General features: G+C 36.6%; 1 protein-coding gene across 1 annotated transcript; it reads left to right on the top strand.

Moving 5' to 3' along the window:
* The first annotated feature begins 983 nt into the window (after positions 1-983).
* On the top strand, positions 984-14848 carry KLF15 (KLF transcription factor 15). Its single transcript, XM_063426265.1, has 3 exons — positions 984-1109; positions 7014-8110; positions 13403-14848. Exons 2-3 carry the CDS (start codon positions 7077-7079, stop codon positions 13569-13571), a joined length of 1203 nt encoding a protein of 400 aa, XP_063282335.1. The 5' UTR covers positions 984-1109; positions 7014-7076; the 3' UTR covers positions 13572-14848.
* Positions 14849-27748: the final 12900 nt, after the last annotated feature.

Genomic DNA, 27748 nt, shown 5'->3' with positions numbered 1-27748 from the left:
AAAACTATGTATCTTGCACCTGTTTAAGCTAAAAAAAAAAAATGTAAGCAATGTTTTCTCAGGGTGCACCCCCTAATGTAATGTGCTATGCACACTTATTGTATAGGGTAATGACTCCCACAGAAAATATTGGGAGATGTTAGCTACTTAGTGACTGGCTTTCAGTGGCGACATTTGCTACTCCCAGTCTCTATAGTTAAAATAGTTATAGTTGCAGTCGGTAAGTAGCTACTACTCATTAACAGTGATGAGTGGTGACTGGTTGATACAAAGCAGAGACAAGATTGTAAATGAGTACATGGAGTCCATAGAGTATGACGTTAGTGTACAACTTCATAATATATGGTTGTGGTGTGAAGTTTGACAAAGGCTCATGTGAGAGCCGAAACGTCGTGATGCACTGTTTCTGAATAAAGTCTGCCTCTCGGAAAAAACCTCTGGGCCTAATTTTTGCAATTTCTTATAAGTAATACTAAAGTAGGCATGCTAATCCAGTATAACTTTCCACTTATTTATAGAGCAAATATTGACCTTTTTTTCACCATCTTTTTTTTTTTTTTAAATAATTACGTTTAAGTAAGTTTATTTCTAATGCATTTTTACACACAAAACTCCAAACTTCTCTTAAGTTTTAGTTTTTAAAATTAAAAATCTATTAATTGTTTCTTATTATATGATAGCTTTTTTTGTAATAAAAAACAAACAGATGAAATAAATTAATTTTAGTGCAGTGTGTAATGAAATGTGGTGGTAATGATGCAGTGAGCCCCATGCTTTGGAAGGAGCACACCTCCCTGCACATGGTGCCAGATACCTGTAGGGGAGGGGGATGAGCATTAGGAAACATCAGTTTCAGCTACTCCCATTGACAAGAGGCAGACACTCCCCTCCATGACAGCAACCAATCAGACTGCTGTACGCGGTCGAGCCTCTTGCAAGCCTTTCCCTGCCTCTTAGTCATGTGATGCTCTTGTAGTAATCAGTCTCCCAGGCTGCAGGCAGGGGCTGCAGGATCTGCTCACTCTCTACCAAAGCCAAGGGCAACAAGGGGGCAAGTGCTAACCCTCCTGAATATCACCCTGGGAGCTGCTGCACTGCTGGACTGGAAGGTAGGGTGAGCTGGCACCCCTTTCTCTATCTGTCCTCATTGTATGCAGGGCAGGAGCTGCCCAATCCCAGACATATGGTGAAATGATGTTTACCTTGAGCATGCAGATATATTACTTATATTATTTATTATTTCTGATTACTGTAACAGCTAGGTAAAGAATCATGTTGGAGATAGTGCAGCCCTTGTCAGATCATTAAATTGCTGTTTTAGTCAATAGGTTGTTGTTTTTTTTAAATTAATATTGTATTTATGCTCATGTTTAGACATGTGCTGTGCATCTCCTGGGGTTGATTGTAGTGTTTATATCCAAGCTGGGACTGTTGCTAAATCTCACAGAGCCATAGAAAGGGTGTGTGTGTGTGTGTGTGTGTGTATATATATATTTTATTACTTTTTCACACAGGTATGTATATGTTTTGTGTGTGAGACATGGTTTGATTTATGTTGTGTTTAGTATTGATTTTGCAGTATAAAGATTGTTATTCTATAGCCAGCTTGTATAGCAGAATTAATAGTAATAAAGGATTTTGTGGGGGATGTCTGGGCTGTGTGATTTTGTAAGGGTTGGGGGAATAGTAGAGGCTGCAGCTAGCTATTCATGCTGCATGTGCCTCTCTGGGCTGTTATGGTGAGAATTGTTGACAGTGTGAGCTGTATTGAAGGAGAGAGGAAGGGAGAAGGGATTGAGAGGGAGGGTTACTAGCGGTCATGTTCAGCACTAGGGGCCAAGAGAAAGGGAGTAAGTAACACACAAGGACTCAATAACAGGCTGTACAATGAGCCATTCACAAACAGCACCAAGGCTTAGCTGAATTAACCCTTAAGGGCCCTTGAATAACAGTAGCCGCATTCCCCTGGCAATGGAATGGTTACCCAGCTCCAGTCTGTATAGTCCCTGCAATGAGGTTGCAAATACAAAGCAACAATATATTGTAAGGCAGATGGATTAAACCATAATTGTACTTTTGTTTTGTTTTTTTGAGTTTTTCCTTCATGTGCATATTATTCATATTAAGAATAACAAAATAGCAGCATATCCCAATTTTGAACTCACCTGCACTCTGACTCTTTTTTATGTATGGAACATTTGTTAAGGTCACTGTGTTATTGTATGTCTCTCAGGGTGCATAGTGACATGTCATTGTTTGCATGTGACAGAGATTGAACCTGATTCAAAGTCAGTGTTTGTAGCAACTGAGATTATTACAGAGCAAATGGTTACATGACATACATTAGCTGACCAGAGGAGAAAATAAGCCCTCTTGTTGGAGTAGGGCCCCAGCACCTGTGGATTGCAACTCCTAGTGAGTTCTGCCTTTTCCATCCACAGGAGCTGAAATGTGCTAGTGATGCTGAATTAATATTTTAGAGATTGGTAGATACTGGATAAGCAAGATTTGACAGTTTCCTAATAAGACCATCATTTTAGCTCCTTTCACTGGCTAGTGCACTTTATTCCATCACTTTTGTGTCCAATTGTTTTTCACGTATCTGAATTATGATTGGTTACCATAGTTTAGCTAATGTGCCCGCCATACATCAGATATCGCCATCCTCTTACTAAATAGCAGAAAAAAAGATATGAATATTGATAACAGTAAGCAAATAATGATGTGGTGGTGGTGAAAGGGATTGATTAAACCAATTTATAACTTCATTTATTGAGTAGTGTTTGAATGCATTTCTACAACTCAACAATCTCAGTCATACTTTGCGTGCTGAGTGATGGTTTAGAATCCTGGGAGTTGAAGTTCCAAAGTGAATGCAGCCTGTCACCAACATGGATGAACAACAATTCAGCCACATGATTAGAAAAAGCATATCTTTTTCTCATTGTCCTGAGCTCCAGAATATGTTTCCACATTGCAAACACACTAATAATTATTATACGTTAAAAAACACCAATAGTAATGGTAAATGTCCGCAGGGCAGTTGCTGTGCTGTGATCTCTATTTGGATGAAGTGTGGAATTTTAAGATGAAAGCATTTCCAGTCTCCTGATGTTGGGATTCTGCAAACAAAAAAGTATTTTAATTGCCTCCAGAAAGCAGTAAAACATTTGGGACAATTTAAAGGGGAAAGAAAGTTATAACAAAAAAACAAGAGAAGAAAAAAATGCAACAACATGTTTTCGTTGATTGATCCTGTTTTGCAGATATTTTTTTGTTTATTTTTACATTTTTACCTGTTATCTGATGTAGATTACAGGCAACTTGTCAAACATTGTACTTTCTCTGACACTGAGAAATGTATTATTCTGAGAAATTGCAGTAAAAGGTCAAGATATGTCATCTCAACATTTACTCCATAATCTCCTCTTTTTACTTTCTGAGTAAGATGCTTTTAGGATCAAGAGAATAAGTGTCTTCTCTATACTGGGAGTTGTGCCCAAGCGACCAGGGAATTGCAGTTGGGACAACATTGCCCAATTGGGGGAAAAGAAAATCCAACTCTGCTATTTTAGCAATCTTGCTGTTGGGTCTAAATTTTCAAGTTTTCTTTACAGGTCTCTACAATTCCTATTTTAGTGGATATTCCCAGTGTGTATTTCACTGATACTGTCTCAAGTAGAAGCAATGTTGAGGGGTATAGTCTATTGCCCAGGATACTGCAAAGAAAGTGTAGTCTGAGGTTGAAATTGGTTTGATGAGGGCATGAGGCATTAAATCTTCAAATGTTGTCCTAACTATGAATTTACAACTGTAATGGCAATTGACGTCTAAAGAAAAAACACATCTAACAATGAGACACCCTTTGCTGTCTCCTGATAATTACCTGGTGGTAATGGGAATTGTAGCTGCAAAGATCTGGACTAAATTCTCTGCTTTCTAAAGAGGTTCTACAGCAGCTTAGAAATATTTATTAATGGGTAACAGTAACTGTATTTTTCTCAACCATACAAACATCTATATATAGAGGAATTAGAAATTGATAGGCATTCATAGGCCAACCAGAATAGGCAAATTTGTATCCTCTCCAAATTCACCTTATTTTAATGATTTCATATAGAGATACTGAATAGGTAGAGGGGCTGATAAGATGGGCAATGAGCTCTATGACAGTGCACTCATATCTAGCCATCTGCTACCTCCTAAATCTATGGGGCCTAAAGACATGGGAAATGTAGTTTACAAGAATTTGGGTTGCCAATGTTGACTATTAGTACCTTTTATGTCAAGGGTAGAAATGTACAACCTGGGTTTCAGGGCTACTGATGGCCTGGCTCTTGGGTCAGTAAAATTCCTTTATATCCAGTAAAAAGTCTCCAGTCTGCACCTGGTTTTACTTGCCACAGTTTGTCTGTCATGTGAGATCTCAAGTGACTTTTATTTTTTTTTTCTTTTGTAGAAAGTCACTGTCACCATATGTTGCTCTGCTAGGACTGGTTTAATAGGTAACTCTTCAAAGGCGTTGATAAGATTTTAATGACCTTTCCACTTCAGTCAAACCAGTTAACTGCAAGAGCAAACACATGTTATAGTGGGATCTTGCTCAGCTGAGGAATTTATTCTTTAATCGGCTGTTTTGAAGGAATCTCTCAGCTGTTCCAGAAGAAAAAGAATTAGCAGAGTTTTTTTATTTATTTATTTTACATTTTTTTTTGTATCGTCGACCAGCAGCATAAAAGCAAAGATAAAGGTCTGGGCAACTCCAAAATCTACAGAATGTGGTTAAGAGGAGGTTGTTAATTAGGCTAATGTCTATGGGTACTGCCAATGAGGCCTTTTCTGTTAGGATTTATTCACTAAACAGGGAATTGCAGTATAATAGCCATAAAAGCTGTACATCGTGTTGGAGAATTCTCCTAAATTGGCTATTTATGGCCTAAAATTCCATTTTCAATTATCCACTAATTCCTGTTGTAATGAATAAGTTACCCTCTTGCCATCAGCAAGATAAACAGGGGACCTCTATCTTCACTGAATAGATGGGATGCAAATTTAGCTCCTTGCTTGGATTACATGATATGCTAATCCAATGACCCATCCATCAGTGAATGAGATCGGTGGGAAATGCGTGAGCAGTGCTGCTACTTGGGGAACTAAGAAATTAAGACTTTTAGGTGTATTTTATTTTCTTGCCTTTAGCATCATGTGACATTTTTCCCTGCATAGAAAAATTACAAGAAATCCCAAAATATATTGTCTCAGCTGTAGGAACGACCACATTTGTACAACTCAAATACTGAACTTTGTGCAGTTTCCTCATCTCTATTTACACAAAACCCCAGGCCGAAGGGAGTCTTAAGGGACGAGAAAAAGAAACCTATTCTGTTTGTTCTATTCTGAATACCCTGTTTAGTAAGACTTGCTCAGTTTATATGAATCCTTATACATATAGACTGGCAGAAGGCTAGGTAGAATAGATAGATTGATTTCCACCACATTATAGCAGCTACACATGCTTGGACAATGACCGTTTTGCCTACTGTTGCATTTAAATTCCAAGATTGTTGCATCATCCTTTAATGCAAGGTGCATGTTTTTAGAAGGGTCCTCCTTAAAAAGGATATTCTGTAGATCACCCTCAAACCCAATCTATAAAATGAATTTGTCCTTCATGTATGGTAACATTAGGTGGCACTACTGGTGGTTCTGTTTTTACCAAAGGAGCTCAAGGCTGATGATGGTGGATGAGGACTTTTGTCACAAGCTGTCACTTAGTATTTCAACCTAGAACAAATTATTTAAAAAATCCATGCACACTGGAGCCATAACCATTTATTTATAATTTTTTAGATTCTTAAATAATATTATGCAGGACTATCTCTGCATTCGTAACAGAGGGTCTCTCCACAACACGCTAAGCATGGTACGGGGGTACCAATACTCAGAGATATATATTGTATTGTATATCCCTTGGGCTTGTGCTGTGTTGAGAGCAGTCACTGAAGCATAACAGACCTTGCTGGCAGCCCAGGGGTTAAGAAAGCATATAATCCCCTATTGACTATTCATTTTCAAATGTTAGGACAGAGCAGCAGTGTAGCATGTAGGAGACAGGTCTGTTCTAAAAGCAGCATAACCAGAGTTTTCATGCAATCATCTACAGTCACACTGCTCATATGATGGGTGGGGGGATGACTGCGACCCTTGTAATTCACTTGCTCTATCTTAAAAAGAGTTCTTTATCCCACTTCCCCACTGGAGCCAGTAATATCGCCCTCTGTGTGGAACTGATAGCCAGTTCTTGCAATCTATGCCCTCGCATTAAAACATCTCATTAACACCACATTCAGTGTTCCATTTAGCTCTCCGAGGCCAAGTTACGGACCACAGTACACTCTTCAAACCCATCTGGCTCAAAGACCATCACATTCTAGATCCCTTTACTGTACACAACTCACTTACCGTGTGCCAAACATGGCATCGATCGTAGTGGACTTGAAGCTACATTAACCTTTTAACTTGATCAAGCAATCTGAAAGACCTTACAGAGCTACCTTTTTAACCTCAAAGAGGTTATAGGTGCTGACATTCTATGCCTATTCACAGACAATACTCTTTATATGGGAGGGAAAAAGTACTGCCTAAGTTTGCACTATTTTACATTTCCCACAGAGCATAATGCTAAGAGAAATTTAAAATAACATTCAGTGAAGAGAGATGTATATTACCTTGTAATGAATGAATACATTTATTTAGTATGCGAAGGCATACATTTTTGTGTAGGGCCATTCTTTAAACCTTGAAGAGTTGTTGTTTTTTCTTCTTTTGGGATATCCTTATTAAATGTTCCTGCTCTGTAGAAAGTGTAGAAAACTTAAAAAAATATGTATTTCAATATCCAATATAATTCAGACATGAGACTTGTTGTAAATAAACTGAATTATTTTGTTAAAACAGTTTTTCTTTAAAGAATCTAGCCCTCTCTGACATTTTTTTTTCTCTTTTGGTTGCAGGGCCCTCATTTTGGGTATTTTATTGCATGTGCTGGTGAGGTTACCTCGGAAGCTTATCCAGGAATGGTGGACCATTTGATCCCTACTGATGAATGCTTCTCTACACCTCAATCTGGTATTAGATTCTCAGCTGAGATGCTGATGGGTGGAAGGTCTTATCAGATGTTACCTTCTCCTGTATCGGAGGATGACAGTGACTCTTCCAGTTTCCGTTCTTGCTCCAGTCCAGACTCTCAAGTGCTAAGTTCCAGCTATGGCAGCACAAGTAGTGCCGAGAGCCAGGACAGTATTCTAGATTACCTTCTGTCTCAGACAACATTGGGCAACACGTCTGTATCTTGGTGGGACAAGAGGAAACCACAGTCAATGATCAAAGAGGAATTCTTCAAGGTTCCTGATTTTGGGGGAGATATGGAGGAATCATTGTTTCATCCCACCCTGGATGAGATTGAGGAGTTTTTAGAGGAAAATATGAAATCTGATTTAAAAGATGACATGCAACATGATGTCAAGGAACTGCGTAGTTGTGGTCATTTGTTTTCTGATCAAGTGAAAGAGGTTCCTGCGCTAGGGAGCTCCATGAAAGAAAACACCAGTGAACATTCAAAAAAGTCATCGCAGGAGGAATCAAGCAACAAAAGCTCGACTGGTATTACTTTAGAGGGAGGAATTCCTGTTATTCTTCAAATACAACCAATGGAGGTCAAACAAGAGTCAAACTCCAACCAGGCTTCATCTTCACAGTTCCCTGATAACGTTAAAGTAGCACAACTTCTGGTCAACATTCAAGGTCAGACATTTGCTCTAGTTCCACAGCTAGTCCAGTCATCGAACTTGTCCTCTAAGTTTGTCCGCATTGCTCCTGTGCCCATTGCTGCTAAACCTGTGGGCCCTGGAGGAGCACTTCAGGGACAGTCTGGAGTCATGGTTGGTCAGAAGTTCCAAAAGAATCCAGCTACAGAACTCGTAAAAATGCACAAATGTACTTTCCCGGGATGTACTAAAATGTATACCAAGAGTAGCCACCTCAAAGCCCACCTGCGTAGACACACAGGGGAAAAGCCATTTGCCTGCACATGGCCTGGATGTGGTTGGAGGTCAGTAGACAAAGTTTCCAAGATAAGACAAAATTTGCGTCAATTTAAAGAATTTTAATAAAACAACATAGCTATAAATTCTAGTTATTTGTGACATGAATGTAATTTAGTTGGCAATGTGAGTGGGTATATAGAATTACACTTCTTTTCAAATTGTTGTTAATGATAATTTTTTTAAAAAAAAACATTACAATATAAATTTGAAACAAACAAGTAATAACTATAGTACCTTAAAAAATAAAATAAAAAGTTGTGGGGGGGGGGGGGGGAGGTTTCATCATTGTCGCTAGTAAAAAATAAATCCATAACGTGTGCAAAATTCAGAAAATCCGCAAACATATTAATAACAGGGTAATACACTTCTAATAGTACTTTTGTATAATCTTTTTAAAATTAATCATTGTTACAGCAAAGTTTCATTGAAATGTATCATTGTCTCTGGAGCCAATGCTGGCAGCAAGAGCTATAAAGAAAAAAAAAAAACACCTGGTCAAACCTGTTGGCAATTAAGGATATTTCCAATTCTGTAATTTTACTTTAAAAAATCCCTATTTTTCAAAGACAAATTGCTAGCCTATTGCTGTGAGAGGGTCCCGTAGATTAACTACCAGTGTTTTGACCCAGGCTGATAACAAACCAGAAAGAGAATTGTACAGAACATTAGATAATTCAACTAGCTCTTCGCCAATATTTCTTTCTTGTTAATGGCGAAAGGCATGATGGGTCATTATACAGTTCTCTCGGGTTTGCACTTGATGGGAATGTTGGCCCACACTGCGCATATCAAACAATCTGATGTTTGTGCTGGGTGTGTTACTGTTTCTGTAAAAGCTGATATTGTAACCTGTAGTAAACTCTGTTTGTTGCTGTATTAACAGCGGCAGCTCAAACCTGCTTCTGCATGTATCTCTGCTACCTGTTATAACATGTGACCTGCTCTGGATTGATGAGAATGGAACAATGTGTGCTTCAGAATAATACTTCCTTTAACCAGTGACAGTCTGGTGTGACACTATATATGTTCCAGAAAAAAAGAGGAAATCCAAATTGTATACAGGATTTCGACTCTTCTGGTCCTAATGTGACCACATTTCATGCTTTCTAGAAATAGGAATCTTGTGATGTGATGTGTGTGTTTTGTAATCAGAGTATGCCTGGGTTACTGCAGCTACTGTTTGGGATGCTGCAAATACCAAAAAACGCTCTTTCTAACGTGAGTGTCTCCTGACTTGGGTTGTTGTTGTTTTCCTGCAAGGTCATTAAGGACTTGCTTATTAGTTTACATTGTGCACAGCCCATGAAGTTTGTTGATCGCCATCATGAATGGCAGCTGATACCGTGTGAGGAAATGGGGTATCTAGAATGCGTTGTGGCAGAGTTTAGTGATTTATTGAGATATTTGAGATGGTGGAATTTCGGCATTTCAGATGTTGTAGACTACATGTCACATAATGTTCTCACAGTCATAATACTGGCAAAGCATCAAGGGAGATGTAGTCCACATCACATAGAGTGCCGTAGGTTACCTACCCCTAGGTAAACGGTAAATCCACTCAAAGATTAGCAGTGTCATGGCTTTGATGGCAGTGTTGTAGATAACTAAGACGTTTATGGTGAGCTAACTCTTAAGATGGGTGCCCTAGTATTGCATATAGATGCCCAGGGAGTTTGTAAGCCCATGGAATGAGATTGGAGTTTGGAGATTGGAGATTGGAGTTTGTAAGCCCATGGAATATGAGATTTTCATATTAAAGATCTAACATAGGGGAACACAGCTGTAGATGCGAAGTCCAAAATTATAAATGTATCAAAGACCTAAGTCAAATATTATTATTATTATTATTATTATTATTAAGTCACAGTGAGAAATGATAAATCATTTTCAGACTTGGTTCTTGTGCTACATCCTGATCGTATCCACATACGGTCTGCATGAGCAGCAGATTATAGTGTACTTGTGGGTGGGATTGAGACCACAGATGGTGGTGTAACAAACCATGCACCATTAATTCCTCCATTATACATAGAAAATAATTTAATAGCAGGTTAACAATTTTATAAATTGCGGCTTTATCTTGCTAACCCCATTATATGCATAGTTAATAACTCTAATATGTTCCCTTTAACCAATACAACACATGACTTGGACTGCGGTCCATGAGTTATAATCAGATAGCCAAGACGTATAGTATGTTCCAGTATGTACTCACTTGGAGGGGGTTCTCTTGAATTTAATTCACATTTGTAGATCTAACACATTCCTTTTGTGTGTGGGAAATTCTGTAGTAATTTGTGGCGATGGGTGTGAGGCATTCTATTTCACAATCTCCCAAAGAGATTTCTCAATTCTGCTGAATTATTAACCAGTTACTCTCTGCTGCAGGGTGGAGGAGATTACTATCAACACTTTTGTTTACAAAGAAGACCCAAACTCCATGGGTCGTGTATAAGCACAGCATAGGACAAGTGGCTCACGAGAGCAACCATAATATCATCATGTTATCAAAGCCCTGTCCTGCATAGTGATACTGCCCTGTTTCAGTTCCCATGATCTTGGCTACATGGCTCTAAGGCCAGAGGCTTACTACACAAAAACCTTAAAGCCGGATAAACACTCTATAGATATTGTATATGTTTCTCAGTATAGCCCTGTTTTCATGCTGATTAATTGAATTCTGCAGTAGGGGCAGGATTCCCAACCCCCTCCTGCCTGATGGTAACCAAGGTTACTGCTTAGGCTTTCTAGAATGTAAGGGGCCCTAGTATGGTACCCAGCAATCAGTATTCATCCATGCTTCCTTATAGTTTCTCCATCCATACTGGCAAAACACACCATTAGGTTTAATGGAAAGAGATGGATGGATGGATGGATGGATGAATACAGGAACATATAAGTTAATGGGCAAATATAAAAATAAAGATTTAGCTGTAAATACATATTGATGGAGACATGCACTGATTTAATGTGGTCAGTGCAATTCCTTCTATAATCTTATTTTGTGGATTTTAAAAGAAGTAGTCTTTAATATGGATTTGTGTAGGATGTATGTATGTGGCTGTTGTCATCTTTCTGTTTCTGTGAATTCCAAAAGAAAGCTTTATGGAGGCAACCATTCAGTTTTCTATAAGCTGTGCTAGGAATGAGTCAAATATTCAAACCCGCATTGTGTGATGACAAGTCAAATTACTTTGAACTATTTCGACTGGATAATTCTAACTGTCTGATCCAAAAATGAATCATGGTTCAAATTTTGATACAGTATATGTAAAGAGATACAGAGTTGGAGAGTTCTTAAATCTTGTTTATCTTCCTAAACCACTTCTAGAGTTTGACAACTCCTCTTACATTATCATAGACATGTTCATTGGAAACCACTGGTTATGGTGTTGAAGAAAGCAACATTACTCTTATCAAATTCTTAAATCTAGCTTATAATGGGGCTTTGTGCAATATATATGTTACACTAGGCTTGGTGAAGAGTACGTATACCTTTTAAGAGGAAACTATATTGATGATTTTGGGGCTTCTATTCTCAACCAAAGCATGCTATATGAATCCTTTCAATGACAGTTCTGCAGTAATAACTATTGCTTCTCAAAGAGATACTGTAAGAGTCACCATGATTATTTCAGATTATTTTGTGTCATTTTCCTACAACTCTCACATCTTAAAGTGGCTGTTTCGGATAATAAGGAAAAAGTGTATGTGAGTGTTCTTGTTAATTTATTTTCTATGATCTATTATTATGTTCTCTTATTTAGTTATTTAATATACGATCTTTCCTAGTTGCACCATCAAAATGTCAATTCACTATCCCCTGTCCAGTGACTTAGGCCTGTAATAACTGCACCAAAAACAGGTGGAAACTCAAAGGACTGTTTAGTCACATGAAGGCACCATTACAACTTCCTCTAAATAAAGTTATGTTGCCCTGAGGCCCCCGGATGTAGTCTTACCTTCAGAGGTTAAACTGTTTCCGAACCACCACTGCTGCTCTCTGCTTCCCCTCGGTGGCTTCCGGCTTCTCAAATTTCACTTACAGGAAGCACACAGTGCCTATAGGGTGGGCTGCATGCTTGGCTGAGAGCAATCAGTGACTCTCCATTTACAAACCTGACTTGGAAAGTCCCCTGCCCGGCGGTACTCTCCGCTTCCTGTAAGTGAAATTACAGAAGCTGCGAGCCACCGGCTTTATTTTGTCCCTACTGCAGCATCTTTGGGGACGAATCGTTTCTTATTTAAAAAATAAATAATACAATTAAAAAAAAAATTCCAAGTTGTGTAACATTTGTTCTGCTATTCTCTGGTGTTGACTTCAACTTTCCATTCTCCTTACCAGTAAGCTTTTTAAAATTGGTCCATGGAACAGCCAAGAGGTGGGATTTGGCAATTTAAAAATATTTAGCAGATCCCACATCTAATGATATCTCTTCTGTATCTCATCTGTGGTCTCTTATTATTGAAATGCATGCTTATGTTTCGGTGGGAGAAAGAAAGATCTCCTTAAGGCAGAAAACATTTGAATAGAAAATGGTCAATATGTGTCCTTGTAATAATGCAGTGCATTAAGACCTATAGTTTCTGTAAAAAACAATAAAATAAAAAATGATGTCCATTGCCTTTCTGCTTCTCAAAGTAACCTATGAGTCAATAAACAAACAAAAAAATGTCCGAGTCTCTAAAACATCTAAGGGTTTTATTCAATCTACAGCAAGCTGTCTGGAGTTTACAAGCAAAGCTTTAATATTTCGGCGGAAAAATAAAAGAACTGGATTCAACTTTTTGTTTTGTTCTCTCTATAGCACACAATTTAAATTTATACCCAACTTTGCTTATGTTAACTGAAAACCTAGTGATCAGTGGTGAAGGAATTTATGATATATTGTACAGCGCTATGGAATCTGATGGCGCTATGTAGCTAACAAAATAATATTCCATATCCGTACTTCAATTCTCATGATCTGCAGCTTACTGAAAGGTTCTTCTTCCTTTGATGGCAAACAAAGGACTAGCCACACTTCACGGGAGCGGAAGCTTAGGGGTTGTATATGTACTGACTATCTCTGTAATTCCATCCTAAGAAATGTAGTTACCAGCTATGCCAAAAATGTGTGCCAAGCTGTGATTCAGCCATAGACCTAACTTTGTTGAGTTCCCTAGGAAGTGTTTGTTTTTGCTATGTTGTTGAAAATATTTCTGACGTGTTTTGTTATCTGAATCAGACCTCTGTAAATATGCTGCATTTAATACTGAAAACTCAATTAAACAATGGTGTCTTTCTACTTCCCCAGGTTTTCTCGGTCAGACGAGCTCTCCCGACACCGTCGTTCACATTCCGGGGTGAAGCCGTATCAATGTGCTGTCTGCGAGAAGAGGTTTGCTCGAAGCGACCACCTCTCTAAACACATTAAGGTGCACAGATTCCCACGGAGCAGCCGCTCCACACGTTTGTCAAACTGACCCCCTCCCCCACGATGCCCATCCCAGAATGTGTGAACTTTCCAGCACTTTGTGCATCTTGCCGTCATAACTTATTATGCGTGGAACAAATCCTCTGTTCACCTGGATCTCGGCGGTGGATGGATCTCGCCTCCCATTTAATACGGCTATGGAGGAAGATCAGACTCCAAAAGGGAAAGAGATGTGAAATCGGAACATTGGACTGCTCATTAATGAGCTCTATATCTATGCCCTTTATGGTAGTGAAATGGTTTAAAGGAAGATTGAAAAATGATTTTCCAATCTCAGCCTAAATTATATTGTCATTTGTGGTGGAAGGGTTCGGGTACTTGGTGGTATGGGCAACGTTTGTGTTGTGATGGCTGGAGATAAATGATGCTGGCAAACCTTTTTAGGTTCATTGGAGGTTACATCGATAGAGCAGTGTTCTAAACATGATTCAGTCACTGTGTAAACCAGGGGTAGGCAACCTTTGGCACTACAGATGTTCTGGACTACATACCCTATGATGCTTTGCCAGCATTATGGCAGTAAGAGCACTACAGGAGAGTTGGTCCACAACATTTTGAGTGCTAAAGGTTTCCTACTGCTGTAAATTAACAGAATGTCTCTCATGACTGCCCCAAATTAAGAACTCTTCCCCATAAATACTCTTTCAAAACCGACACTAGAATGCAATGGTGCTTTGGGTATTGTTTTACAAACAATGGTTTATATGAATAGAGAAAAAAATTACCGGATTAAAAATGATCCTGGACCATAATGGAATGATATTAATTAATCTTGTCCTTATGAAGCATGTTCTACAAATTTATCATCATAATGAAACACCTACATAACTTCTGTGTAGGCAGGCAATGTACGTGGATAACTCCTCATAATGTCTGTGTATTTCAGGTAGTGGAATATGTCAATTTAAGAGGGGAAAAAAGAAATGGAGGGGATTAGGTGATTATAAAAACTTGGATCTCAATTAACAGTTACCTTGTTTATTTAAAAATTAAAAAACAATAAAAGTTATTCATGTAGAGCAATAACCAATACAAAGACAAGTATTTACATTAAGTAAAGTAGCATTCTTTAACTCCCTGGGATGTTAACATATCCAATCAGAGAACCCAAAATATGCCAAACTTGCATTTTCTATAAGCTGGTTTTCAACTATATTCTATGCCATTAGACAGAATTTTAGAGTAATCTATTCCGGAGTAAAAAGTGTAAAACATTCCTACTTCTATTTTTAAAATGTTCTAGGACAATAATGAATGTTCAGAATAATGAGTAGTGCATATATATATATATATATATATATATATATATATATATATATATATATATATCTAATGTAAAATTAAATATTGGTAGAAAGAGAATATATAGTTTTATTATAGATTATAATAATTTATATAAAATAATTTGGGAAAACACAAAGCTGAGAAAATATTTTTGTACTTTTTATTTTTTATAAATTTTTATCAGAATATAAAAATATTCTTGGTCTTTCTACAAATATAATTCAGCATATATTTTGTGTAATATTTTAAAAATTGAAGTTTACACACTTTTTAAAGCTATATTTAAGCAAAAATATGGGAAAAGGTCTCCAACTCAGGTATTTTCCCCTGTAAATTCTTAATTTAGTGAATTAATTCCCGTGTCTCATAAACCTTTTAAATGAGAACTTTATTAACCCCCAAGGTAACAACAAAGGTTGCCTTCCTCACTTACTTAAAAGCACTTTCCCCCTTTGTTCTAGTGCAGGGAGAGGCAACCTTCGGGACTCTATATGTTGTGGACTACATCCTCCATAATGCTCTTACACCCTTGATGCTGGTAAAGCATCATGGGAAGTGTAGTTCAAAACATCTGGAGTGCTGAAGGTTTCTTTACAAGGAAGGTTTCTTTCTCCCAGGGTGGGGAGCAAGGATTCAGTGAGAACATAATTTACTCTTTCGGGACACATTAGAGGACCCAAGATCTGAAATTGGAACACTCCAACTTTAGAAAATAATGTATTTATTTCTAATGTTTGAGTGTTTATTTAAATTTACCGGAGAGTGCCTTTTAGTGGATGAACCAAAATCATAACCAAACAACCAAAGGTATTTTACAATACTACAGCAAGATTTTATGTAGCCATACAAAGTAATTTAAGACAAAAAGTTATTACCCCTATAAATAGTGCAGTTTTCTAAAACAAACAAACAATAAATTCTGCATTATTTCATTTGTGCCATGAATGTATGCAATAAATTAAGATAAACCTTCTCCTTTATCTCCAGTTGCCTATTTCAAATTAAGCCTTTCACTACCTTCAGAGCTGGTCACAGAAAGAAATACAAAAATAAACTGACGTAAAAATCTCAGCCTGATATTTTATTTTTATATATATATATATATATTTGTCTTTTCTCCTCATGGTCGAGTGGAATCTGCCAGTGAAAAAATGAACCATATCAGTATTTATTAGGCTACAGGAACAATGGGTTTTAAGCGATCACAGGACTGGATATCTTATGCTGTATTAGGCTTCTAAATTTTTTTTTTTTTTTTTTTTTACTTGGTAAATATTATTGAAGACCGTTTTTGTATAACATAGAAAATGAATGTTTAAATCATATGTTATTGTGTGCTATAAAGCATATCACATTGCCATATTTATGTAATGCCCAAACTGCTCGATTTCAGAGGTAGTTAACCTTTTTGTTGGTACCGGAAACCTGATAAAATCAATATTTAAACTGATGGAAACATGTTTTTTAATCAGAAAATGGTTGTGAACCCTCCATGGCCCTTTATATTCAATGAATGGATGTACATTGATCTGCAAGCAAAGATATCAAATTGTTCCAAACCGCTGGATAATATTTCCTATAAACAAGTTAATTTTAATGGGAAAAAAAAACACAATTGCTGCAAAAATAAAAAAAAAATTGGCCTCTTATGATACCTCATGCACAATATTTTTTTTTTTATTTTCAGTTTTTTTTACACACATAATTAAGCCTGTGATAACATTTGACTAATCGTGCGCTCACAGTACACATATAAGATTATGTGATATCTGCCATTTTTATAAGGAAGGCATATAGAAAATACATACTACAGGGCATCAGTCTACCTATTGCTACCCTGCAGAATGCATTTATTATGTGTTCCTAGTTGAAGAGGCATGATGGATGTCTTCTATATTACGTCCATTTTCAGGGAGACAGATTTCCTTCGTGTATTTGCTGCTGCTATTTGCTATTCAATGTCTATCTCACATTCTGTCTTTTTTCCCTGTGAACATTTTCTTATGAAATATTTTCATTCTGCCTTAATGTTAGCCCAATAGAAATTTTTGTACTACCTAGCATACAATTCTGTTTTTATTTTGCTGGAAGAAAAAGGTATTTCTTTTTTGTTGATTTGTAACCCATTAAATGTCACTCTGATTGTAACGGGGTTATATTGGCTGTGCATTCCTCCTTTAACAATATAAAATACTCCTATTTTTATGATTATTTTGCTTAGGTGCAGTCTGATATACAATGATCTGGCAACCAAATTGTAAGGTCTAGACCTGAATTGAAAATCAAGTCTAAAACTCTAAGGCTTGTTGAATTGAAAAAAAAAAAAATATATATATATATATATTTTTTTTTTTTTTCTTTACCCAGCGCAGATCTCTTGGTATAAATTTAGCAGATCTTATTGACAACTCACTGATTAGGGAATAATCACAAGGTTCTTGAGCTTAAATTAGTCACATGCTTATCTGGAAATCCTGCTGTCAACATATACTCACTAAAAGAGTTTCTGTTGCAAAAAATCTGTGGAAACAAAATCAGAATTGGAAGAAGAGAATATTTTTTTTTTTTTTTTGCCAGACTGTTTTAGAGCAGCAATTACTGCATTGTTCTGTGTTGATGCGTTGATTCGAAATCAATATCCATTTATTGGTCTATAGAGTAGAGCTGGCAGCTTGGCAAGGTACTTATCAGCCTTCCCTAATACAAACTACCATTGTAGATCAGCCGGCAATCACTCTGAATCAGCCTGCACTCAATCAAAAAACTATTTTACATTATCTTTAACCTTAACTAAATCTTCATTTTAAATTGAACATCCCTCAACCAATCAATCATTTTATATCAACCAAGCAAGCCATTCTAGATGAGTCTGCCCTTTAACTTTTCCTTCTGAATGTATGTAAATACGGTCTGTATAGCATTCTCCATTATGAAATAACTTTTATTAACATGTGAAAATTTTGTGTAAATTAAATCAAAGTTAAAATATATCTCTATGAAGCTATGTATATATAAATAATACTGTATTTTCTTTTACGTTCCTTAAGAAGTATATTTACTTTGGAAATAAACAAAGTGTAAATTGAGCTGCAGTGTGGCATCCTTTTATTCCGAGGGATAATTTCTGGTGGAAGGATTTTCAGTGCAATGTGCAAACCCAACAATACGTTATGGTAATCCTTCAACAGCCGGGACTCTACGGCTTGGTCATCACTATCGTTCCGAACATATCTATATATACACAGGGTTTAACCAGATTCAAAACAGATTCAAATACTATTGAATAAATCAAGATTAAAGAACTCTATTATTCCCCCACCTGATGTAGATTCTGCATTGAGGAAGAGCATAGACAAACCAGTGCCATAGAGAGAGACCACAACCTAATTGGGACTTAACCTTCTCACAAGGAGATACTGGGTGGATAGGACATCTTAATAGGGCCAAAGGATGTCTAAGCACCATAACCATTACAGCCTGCAATAGTCATTTTGGTTTCTGTCTTTACTTGGCTGTAGTAGATTGCCCATTTATTAAAAGCTGCTATAAATTTAAAAAGAAACTAGGATACCCACCCAAAACATGGAGTATTCATTGATTACAGTAGCACACAGTATTGTCAAGATGTAATAATGTTGCACCATCTATATTGAAGTTCGATTTAAGTACCCAAGTATCTTGCGAACCAAGTACTTAATGTGTGAATTCAATGCATTGGCAACCAACTCAATTAATCTGTATCCAAACAAGGAAAATAATACTTCATTAAAAGGGTATGCAGCCATCCAGAAAATCCAGAGACCAACATCCAATGTGTTATCATTCCAATTATGAAGGTAAACTGATCCAATAATAACAAATTTAATCAAAGGCCCATAAAGGAAAACAGCCCTTAGGAGAGAATTAATTTGAATATATATTTATGTAAATGAAGTAAAAAAAACAACTGAGTTTTATAAACAAAAATCGGATTAAAACAACAACAACAAAAAAAACCCACAAGAGACCAACGTCCAAGGTGTTATTCCAATTATGAAGGTAAACTGATCCAATAATAAAAATAAAATAAAATGACCATAAAGGAAAACAACCCTTAAGACAGAATTAATTTGAGTATATATGTATGTAAATGAAGCAAAAAAAAAACAACAAAACTGAGTTTTATAAATAAAAATCTAATAAAAAAAATATATCTAACTAAATAAATAAATTTGCAAAAAATTGCGTGTTTAGATGCCAAGCTATAGAGGGTGATTTCTTTATTTTTAAAGTGGATCTGCTACAGTTATCGCCCTCTTTTTCACACCATTTTAGATAATTAAAATTGTAAACTGGTTCTATTACAATGTAACCCTGTGAGTTTTATAGTTTTTATGTTATTAGATAAAACGCCTCCTAATGCAAGGAACACCAATGTTTTATGAATCCTAATTTAAATATATGAATACTCAAATTCGCTATAGACAACGTGTAATTTAAATTTGACATTCTTTATTTTGGCGAGCAGAGTAGAACATACAATTATGCATAGACATTCTAACAAGTATATGTGCGGCAATAATACATTTATGCAGTGGATCTAAAATGACGAGGAAAGCGCACATTTTATATTATAAAACGCATGAAATGAGGGTCAGAGCAAGTACTGAAGGGATTTGACTGTTAGCTGACTGCACTTGAAAATACACAAGGATATAGAGTCAGGCTAGGTCACATAGCTATAACAAATAATAATTACAAAGTAAGTGGGGCTAATGTGAGTCAGCCCAAGAGCAAAGGAAATCCTATAGGTTGTAAGAGAGGTTATCTGATGGCACATAAGAAATGTATATACCGGTAGCTAGATCCATTAAGTAGCTCACTAACTGGCTCAAATTGCTTGGCATGATAGAGAAAATAAAATAAATGAAGGGGCACATGAGAAGAAAAAACCAAACCTCAGAACGTTAAACAACTGCTAAATACTAGTGTAGACATTTATGTGCTATGCCATATCAAATGACTCATTAAGAGCTGCCCACTTAGTCTATGCCCATCCCATCAAGGCAAAGTCCAGAGAAAATGTGGAATTATTTATAAAATACTGTTAAAAATACCATAATGCTTCAAATAATTCAACCCTTTATTATATGTTTTAAAGCAAAATTGTAAACTATATATGCAGCCTAGAAAAGTAAATAATAAAACATATTATGTTTTATATGATAATAAAATCAGGGAATAATAGAAAAGGTAATAATGTAATCAATAACATCCATATTGAATGGATGTAAGCCTATCCTGTCATAAATACAAATTGTTTGGTGTAATGATAATAGTAGTGGCAGAGAAATCAAGACTTGCAGTTTCTACAAGTCTACAAGACAGTTATAGATATAGAAAAATGTTTGGCTGGGTTCCACAGTACTGCAATGTGCTAAGAAGAAAGCCATTTGGGCAAAGTGACAGAACTGGCTGCAGAGTAGAGTCTGGGGATCTTCCATTTTGTATCATAGTAATGATCCAACAATCAACCACAGAGCTCTCCATTCTTCTACAACGAAATATAGTGGTGGAAATTACATGTTGTTGGGATGCATCAGACAGTATAGAGGTTGATCTACATCCAGAGTACATGGAACTCCTCAGCCTTAGATATAAGATTATCTTCTGGATCAGGTCTCATCCATCATCCTGCTTCTTTATGTACCCCTGTTCATATTCATTGATGGACTTTTATTCTGAATTGTAGTCAAGTGACATCTAACTTTAATTAGTAAGATATTTTCTTCATAAAAAGATTTACACAAAAACAATCACGTTTTGTATAGAAACTAAAAATAGAGCTCTACTATTCAGATATAAAAGTCAGATGCTGAATCCTTAAGATCCATCACTCGAAAACCCATCAGTATTTGATTTTTCTTTACTTTTAATTTTGACTTTTTGACTTCTTAATTTGAACGGCTACTTCTGAATTCTCCTTCAACCATCTTAAAGGCAGATGTGTAAAAAGTTTGGACAATATTTGTTATTTCTTTTTAATTTCCATACAAATATCAACTATATATAATTTTTTTAAAAATAAATTTTAAAAAAAAGTGTAATATTAAAATATATCACTTGAGCTATGAGCAGCAATTTAGCATATTGAGATGTCTGTTACAATAAACTTGCAAAATGTAGGCAAAAATATTCCATATGGAAAAAAAGAAAAATCTGCTACTGCAAACTGCAATCTGGTTGTCCTCTCAACACAATCTATTATTAAGTGAATAAAGCCCAATATCATATTGGGCATGGAGCCTGCCAGAATTGTATATTACTTTGCTGCGTGTTATCCATAGGTAGAGGTGTAGCTATGATATCTGTGGGCCCTGACCTGGAGTTTATGGTACTTGTTATTGAAATGATAATGTTTTGCTCTCGTTTATTTCAGTCTAGTCATGGTCCATCTAAACAAGCAGGTGATCCTATCCCAGAGCACACTGGCGTCAAACCTACCAGGTTAATGATTACATTGACCCTACGCTGTTTTTCTTTCTTCACTTGTTCTATTGCGCACTGAACAGCAGGTTGTTTTGAGAATTCCATTATATTTTTTCTTGTTGTGTTATCTCCTTGTTTTCATTTCTAGTGTTTTTATGGTATTTTTTCTGAGTAAGCAATAAAGGGCAGGTACTTTTCTAACTGCTTATTCTTAGAAACAAAAGACAGAGTAAACCGTCTCATAAAATAAAGGACAAATAACTGAATACTCCAAGCACCTTAACCACTACAGCGTGCTTGGAGTGTTAAAAGGCTAATGTTATGTTATTGATATTCCAGGTCTATATCACTTGGGAATACATTTTCCAGCTTAGAAAACAGTGCACCTCATATTTTAACAATATTGTCCTATAAAACATGGTACAGAGCAAAATTTCCCCAAAACCACTGAGGCCATGGCCTCAAGGCGGCAGACATGAGAGCTACTGTCACTAGCCACATACAGTCCATATTTACATGCATACACACATACTACATACACACACACAACAAACAGCCTCCCCTCCCACACATGCAATCTAACAAGCAGCCTTCCCCACACACCTGCAACTAGACAAGCAGCATGTCCCCACATCCACAAACACAACATCCCCAGAAACAAACACCACCACAATTAGTCTACACATGAAACACAACAAGCAGCCACCCCCACACATAAAACCCCACAAGCAGCAGCACCATAAACAGCATCCTCACACACAGACAACACCACAAGCAGCCTCCACACACATACAAACACACTCTCTTGCAGCGCCGTCCCTCTTCTCATCCAACTACCCTCCTAGTCCCATTCATACCCCAAACTAGTCCTTTAAAAACCCCTTAAGGACATAACTTCTGAAATAAAAGAGAAAGACTTTGACGATAGAAAGCGAGAGACTAAAGCGCTTAGAATCCCAATGACAATTCTCATGAATGTAATTATACGGTTTTCTATATCCATAGCTATTTTTCCAGGGGTAACCTTCTTGCCAGGACACCACCCAGCACTTTAGAGAGAAGGAAGAAAGGTAGTGTCAAGGAAGTTCAACAAACGGCCTTTATCTTAAGTTTTTACCTTCAACAACCAATGAACCTCTTCAAGAGATCTAATCTTGTAATCCCTGTGATAGAGCTCCAATACTGTGACCGAGTACCTCTACCGAGCCCACTTCCTAGCCACTTTCAGGGACCCTGGAACGCTTCATCCCCAGTCGCTGAAGCTTGACTAGGACTCCCAGGAACTCTTTAACCCGATCAGCAGCTCTCACCTTGTAGGCAGGCATCGTCCCCTCTGCTGAACTCTCCTTCCAGGCAGGCATCCACACCTTTGCCTGCACTAGCTCCTGCCCTAATAAAGGCACCTGTGGCTTTCAGGCCTAGCTCTTTTTGAATTGTTTCGGGTTACAGGGACCATGCAGCCAGCCAACAGGTCTGAAGATGCTGTTAGTGGGATCCCTTTAATAAATCCATAGAGGACACACAGTTCCAAAAGGAACTAACATACGCAGTTTTATTTTTAACTCAGGAATTGCCCATATGTGCATAACATTACACTTGCTGTGACAAATTCAATAAAATACAAATAATCCAATTATATCAGAAAGCATAGAGGAACTTATAAGAACCCAATAACATATTTATAAAGGGGTGGGGAAGACAATAATTAACATAACATATATCTCCTGAATTCACAATATGCAAATCTACCTAAATCTGCAAATTAACAAGAGTTGCTATTTAGATAGTACATGCTTCACAGCCAAATCCACCTAGTTTGATGAAAGCACGAGCAGGACTGGAGAGCACACATACATTTAACAATAAACAATTATACGCACTATGCTCCTATAATGTGTACAGGTTGACTTAAACATAAGAGACATCTGGTAAATCACAAGCGGATCAAACATACACAGATAGTTCCATAAGTTTTAACAGCAAATCCAGTCACATATAATCCCAGACCAATTTGTAACAACTTTGAGGAAAATGGAGGTCAACAGTTACTAAAATAGCTGTCAGAGAGAAGGGCAAAATTGATATGGTCCCAGTAAAGGTGACTACGGTCACAAACCCTTTCAATTCATTCCACAAAGGAGTTTGGTGAGATTGTCTCCATCAATAAGGAGCAGGAGAGATGGCCACACTCATCGAATAAACTAGAAGGGAGTATTTATATATTTTAATTGAGGTAAGAATACAGGTACAATGTAATGGAAAGATTCAATGGTATATAAAGAATACATGGCATTATTTTTAATTTATTTGTTCATCCTTTGTAGAGAGAGGGTAGGGGGAGTGTAGAGGGAGCTAAAACATTTTAAACAATGGGATTCCAGAGGTGGAAGGGCTGTAGGGAGGGCACCATGGCCCACACGCACTAATTACTCTGGAAGTGCAGTGTTTCAAGCTAAAACACTTAACATTCAGACTCCTACCACCAATGTCATTTAAAAAAACAGAAGTGGTCATGGTGTTTGGAGCAACACTTTTACCTTTAAACAATCTATTACAACTTAACCCTTTTATAATAATCTCCTTTTAAAAAAAAGTATGTAGTGAGACAGTATAAGATCTGCTTTAAGCTGGTTTTAGTGATGACAGAGGTTGATGGTAAAATATCTCACCTGTTACCTTATTCCAACAGTTCCCGACTCGGTTATAAATCTGCAGGAAGGCAGATGGTGTTACAATAAGCAGTGGACATCCGCTAGTATCACAGGTCACTGAATCCTAATCAGCTGTTCAGTAATTCTCTGTATTCGAAAATGTTCATCTTTTTTCAGGTGTCAGCCAACAAGACTCAAGTTTGAAACACTAAGCCATAATTAAACGGACTTGCTATCTCAGCAAGTCAACCAAGCAGAGTAACCTTGACACAGATTTACATTAAACCAATAACTGTACTGGCATCAAGTTTCCTCTGTTATTAGAAGTTGACTGTCTGTTGTCATAAAGGAAATATTCTAAAGCTCTTCTATTCTATTTTTCCAATAAGGATATTCACAAAAGTGTGAATGCAAATTTTAACTGAATTGGAAACCCAACAATTCACACTTTAGTGTTGGATTCTTCAAGTCTTTTAAAAAGTATATCTACTAAAGTGAGAATTGTTGGAAATTCAAAGTTAATTCAAATTTAAGGCCAAAATAGTTGAGCTGGAAAAGCTCTCCAAGTCACCTATACTTTCAGTTTGAATACTTTGGCCTTAAATGTGAATTTCACATTCCCAACAATTCTCACTTTAGTAAATAAGTGTGTATTTGTACAAATCATTGCCCCCTTTGCCATCCTATTCCTAGAACCAGCTAATTTTTCATATCGATAGTGAGCGCATTATCTTATTATATTTGAACATTAGTCTCCTTTACATTATTGCATGACACTTGCATGGCTCACAAACACCAACATCACGTGACTTTATATCCAATATACTATTGCAGATCATCATATCGTAAGAGCATCAACCCAACCAGTTTTGAAGACATAATTTTTACACTCAAAAGAGGAGAGGCATCAAGTGTTGTGAACAAAATGGTGATACAAGGTTGTATAGTGATCAATATGGAAACCAATGCAATCACATTTTATCGGTGATTATTCCACTGTTACATCATGGTAGCATTTCTCAGGTCACACATTGATAAATCTCAATAGATCTCAAGAGATTGAATTGCACATATACACTTTCTTCGGAAGAGGAGGTCCCTGATGTGTTGGTTAACTAGCTGCTCTTCTCTATAACTATTTAAGCAGGACCTTGGGGTGTGCCTCTTCCTTTGCTCTAAAGAAGCCAATTGGATGTCACATGTTGATTGCTATCTTCTTATCTTCTGGAGTTCTACACTGTTGCTGTGTCCATGGGGCAGGACCTTGATCCAGAACACCAGCTCTTCAATCTACTTATGTGAATGTCCACTGATTGACCATCGAAGGCACTCACCAACCATGACCCCAATGACTGCACCAACACTTTAAAAATCCATCATGTGAATGACAGCTTAACAGTGATTGGATGTTGAGCAAATGGTGCATATCACGATTTCTTTTAGGGCCAGGTGAGTCTGCTACTCTCTCTTGTTATCTTGGAGATTTAGCATTCTCTACTTAGGTCCCTCTAACATATTTTCCAGTTAGTTTTTTTACCCATAGGGAAAAGTTTGTTTGTTATCTGATGCATCTTGTTCTTGGACCCTATTCTGTCTAGAGGTTATTGTGCAGTCTACTCCCCAGGGCACAATTTAGAAAAAAAAAACATGGAGTTTTATTATGCAGCAGTTTAGAAGTATGCACTTTTTATTGTAACAATTGTGGTTTTAGTATTGTTTTGTAATTTTATATATATTTTTAGTCGGCAATTTTTTACTGTTTTGTTTCTTTGATATTATCAATGAATCTGTTTAAATAGCTTTTTCCTGCACTGTGTCACTGTCACATTTTTGTCATATCATATTTTCTATTTTGTTAACTTAATACATTTGTTTCTTCTTCAATTTAATTTAAATTTATTTATTTCTGTCTCTGCTGCTCTTGCGCACGTTTTGCTCTGTTTTATTTTTTTGCTTTTTTTTCCCAATCAGTGACGGCTGGTCCTTAGAGCCAGCTGAGGAGGCAGAGCATCCCACCTCCCCCCCCCCCCCCGTTTTTTTTTGGGTGCAGAAAACATAAAAGTCAGATATGTCATTTTTGGAACTACTTACAAGTGTGTTAGAAAACAAAATGTGTCTGTCATGATTATATATGTCATCCATTCTCCCTTTTGATAACTGGCAGTTGTTTTGTGGACCAAGAGCAATATTATTTGTTTTTACAGTTTTATCCACTCAAAGTACATAAAATACCTTAATATATATATAAAATATTGTATTAAATATATAAAATGCTTTGTAAATATATTTGTATATACACGTTATCTTTTAAATTACTGAATTTCCAACAGTTAAGTACAATTTTAATTAGCTTTTAAAAATACAAGCCCAGAGTTAATATTCAACGTTATCTATACCCATCATATATTCTTTCCTATTTATTTTTTTTGAGTCATTGCATTGTTTTTACAAGGTGCTCTTTGCATTATTGCATTTGTACATTGTGCTGTTTGTGCTGAATGTTCTTCCTTGCTGGATTTTCTGTTACACATTAACTTTTGTTTCTTTCATAGTGGCCTTCACATTTCATGAGTCTCTTTGGGTTGTCGTGGATACCGAAGAGACCTTGACAATCAGAATTTGTTCAGGATTGTTGGTATGCGACAGGACCATGGGTTTAAATTATACAGTGCTACAGTTTGTGTTGGGAGAACAGACTAAGATGGGTCAGTCTATCAGGAAACAAAATTATTCTTGTTTTTTTTTTTTTGGATCTATCATGGTATATAAATTCTATGAAGATTAATAGTTTATGAAAAATGAAGATGGTCAGATTACTTTGTTTAATACTTTTATTCATCTAGAATCCAGGGGACTAAGACTGTCTGTGTAATGGCAATTCAATAAAAAATTAAAAAAAGTGGGAGGTAGCAGTTGGAAAACCAAAATAGTGAACTGTTTAAATGTAAAATAATTTACTGTGTTAAATAGGATGAGTTATTCAGTGTGTGGATACAAGCAGCTGGAGTTATTAGATATAAATACATTGACTTAATCCCTAAACAGAAAATTGAGAGAAATCGACAAGGGAATTGCAAACTGTAAAGTTAAGCTGGAGATTTCTTTTCTGATTGTCAATTAGTGGATCTACACAGAACAAAATTATAAACGCAACACTTTTTAAAATGGCCTTTTATTGTGGCCAGCCTAAGGCACACCTGTGCAATAATCATGCTGTCTAATCAGCATCTTGATATGCCACACCTGTGAGGTGGATGGATTATATCGGCAAAGGAGAAGTGCTCACTAACACAGACGTAGACAGATTTGTGAACAATATTTGAGAGAAATAGGCGTTTTGTGTACATAGAAAAAGTCTTAGATCTTTGAGTTCAGCTCATGAAAAATGGGGGCAAAAACAAAAGTGTTGAGTTTATAATTTTGTTCAGTGTAATTAAACAACTATTAAATCAGAAACCATATGTGTTTCATCCCGTGCAACATTTATTAAAGGGACACTCCATGCACCGTACCTACTATAACTTCATATAGAGGCTATGGTGCTAGGAATCTATTTATGGAGTCCCTCCTGTTTTTGTCCAGACATTTTAAGCAGTTTTACAAAGACCTAACTTATGCTCAGCACACTAAAAGCCCCTTCTTACAGTGAAAAGAAAAGACATAACAAAAAAACAAAACAAAAAAAAGCAATACTACAGTGATAGAATGCGTAAGCTTTTATTTAATTTACTGTTCTGTTTATGTAATTACAAACATGATAACT

This window comes from Pelobates fuscus, chromosome 7 (genome assembly GCF_036172605.1).
Source record: "Pelobates fuscus isolate aPelFus1 chromosome 7, aPelFus1.pri, whole genome shotgun sequence".
Classification (NCBI taxonomy): domain Eukaryota; kingdom Metazoa; phylum Chordata; class Amphibia; order Anura; family Pelobatidae; genus Pelobates; species Pelobates fuscus.
This window is presented reverse-complemented; position numbering and strand designations above follow the sequence as displayed.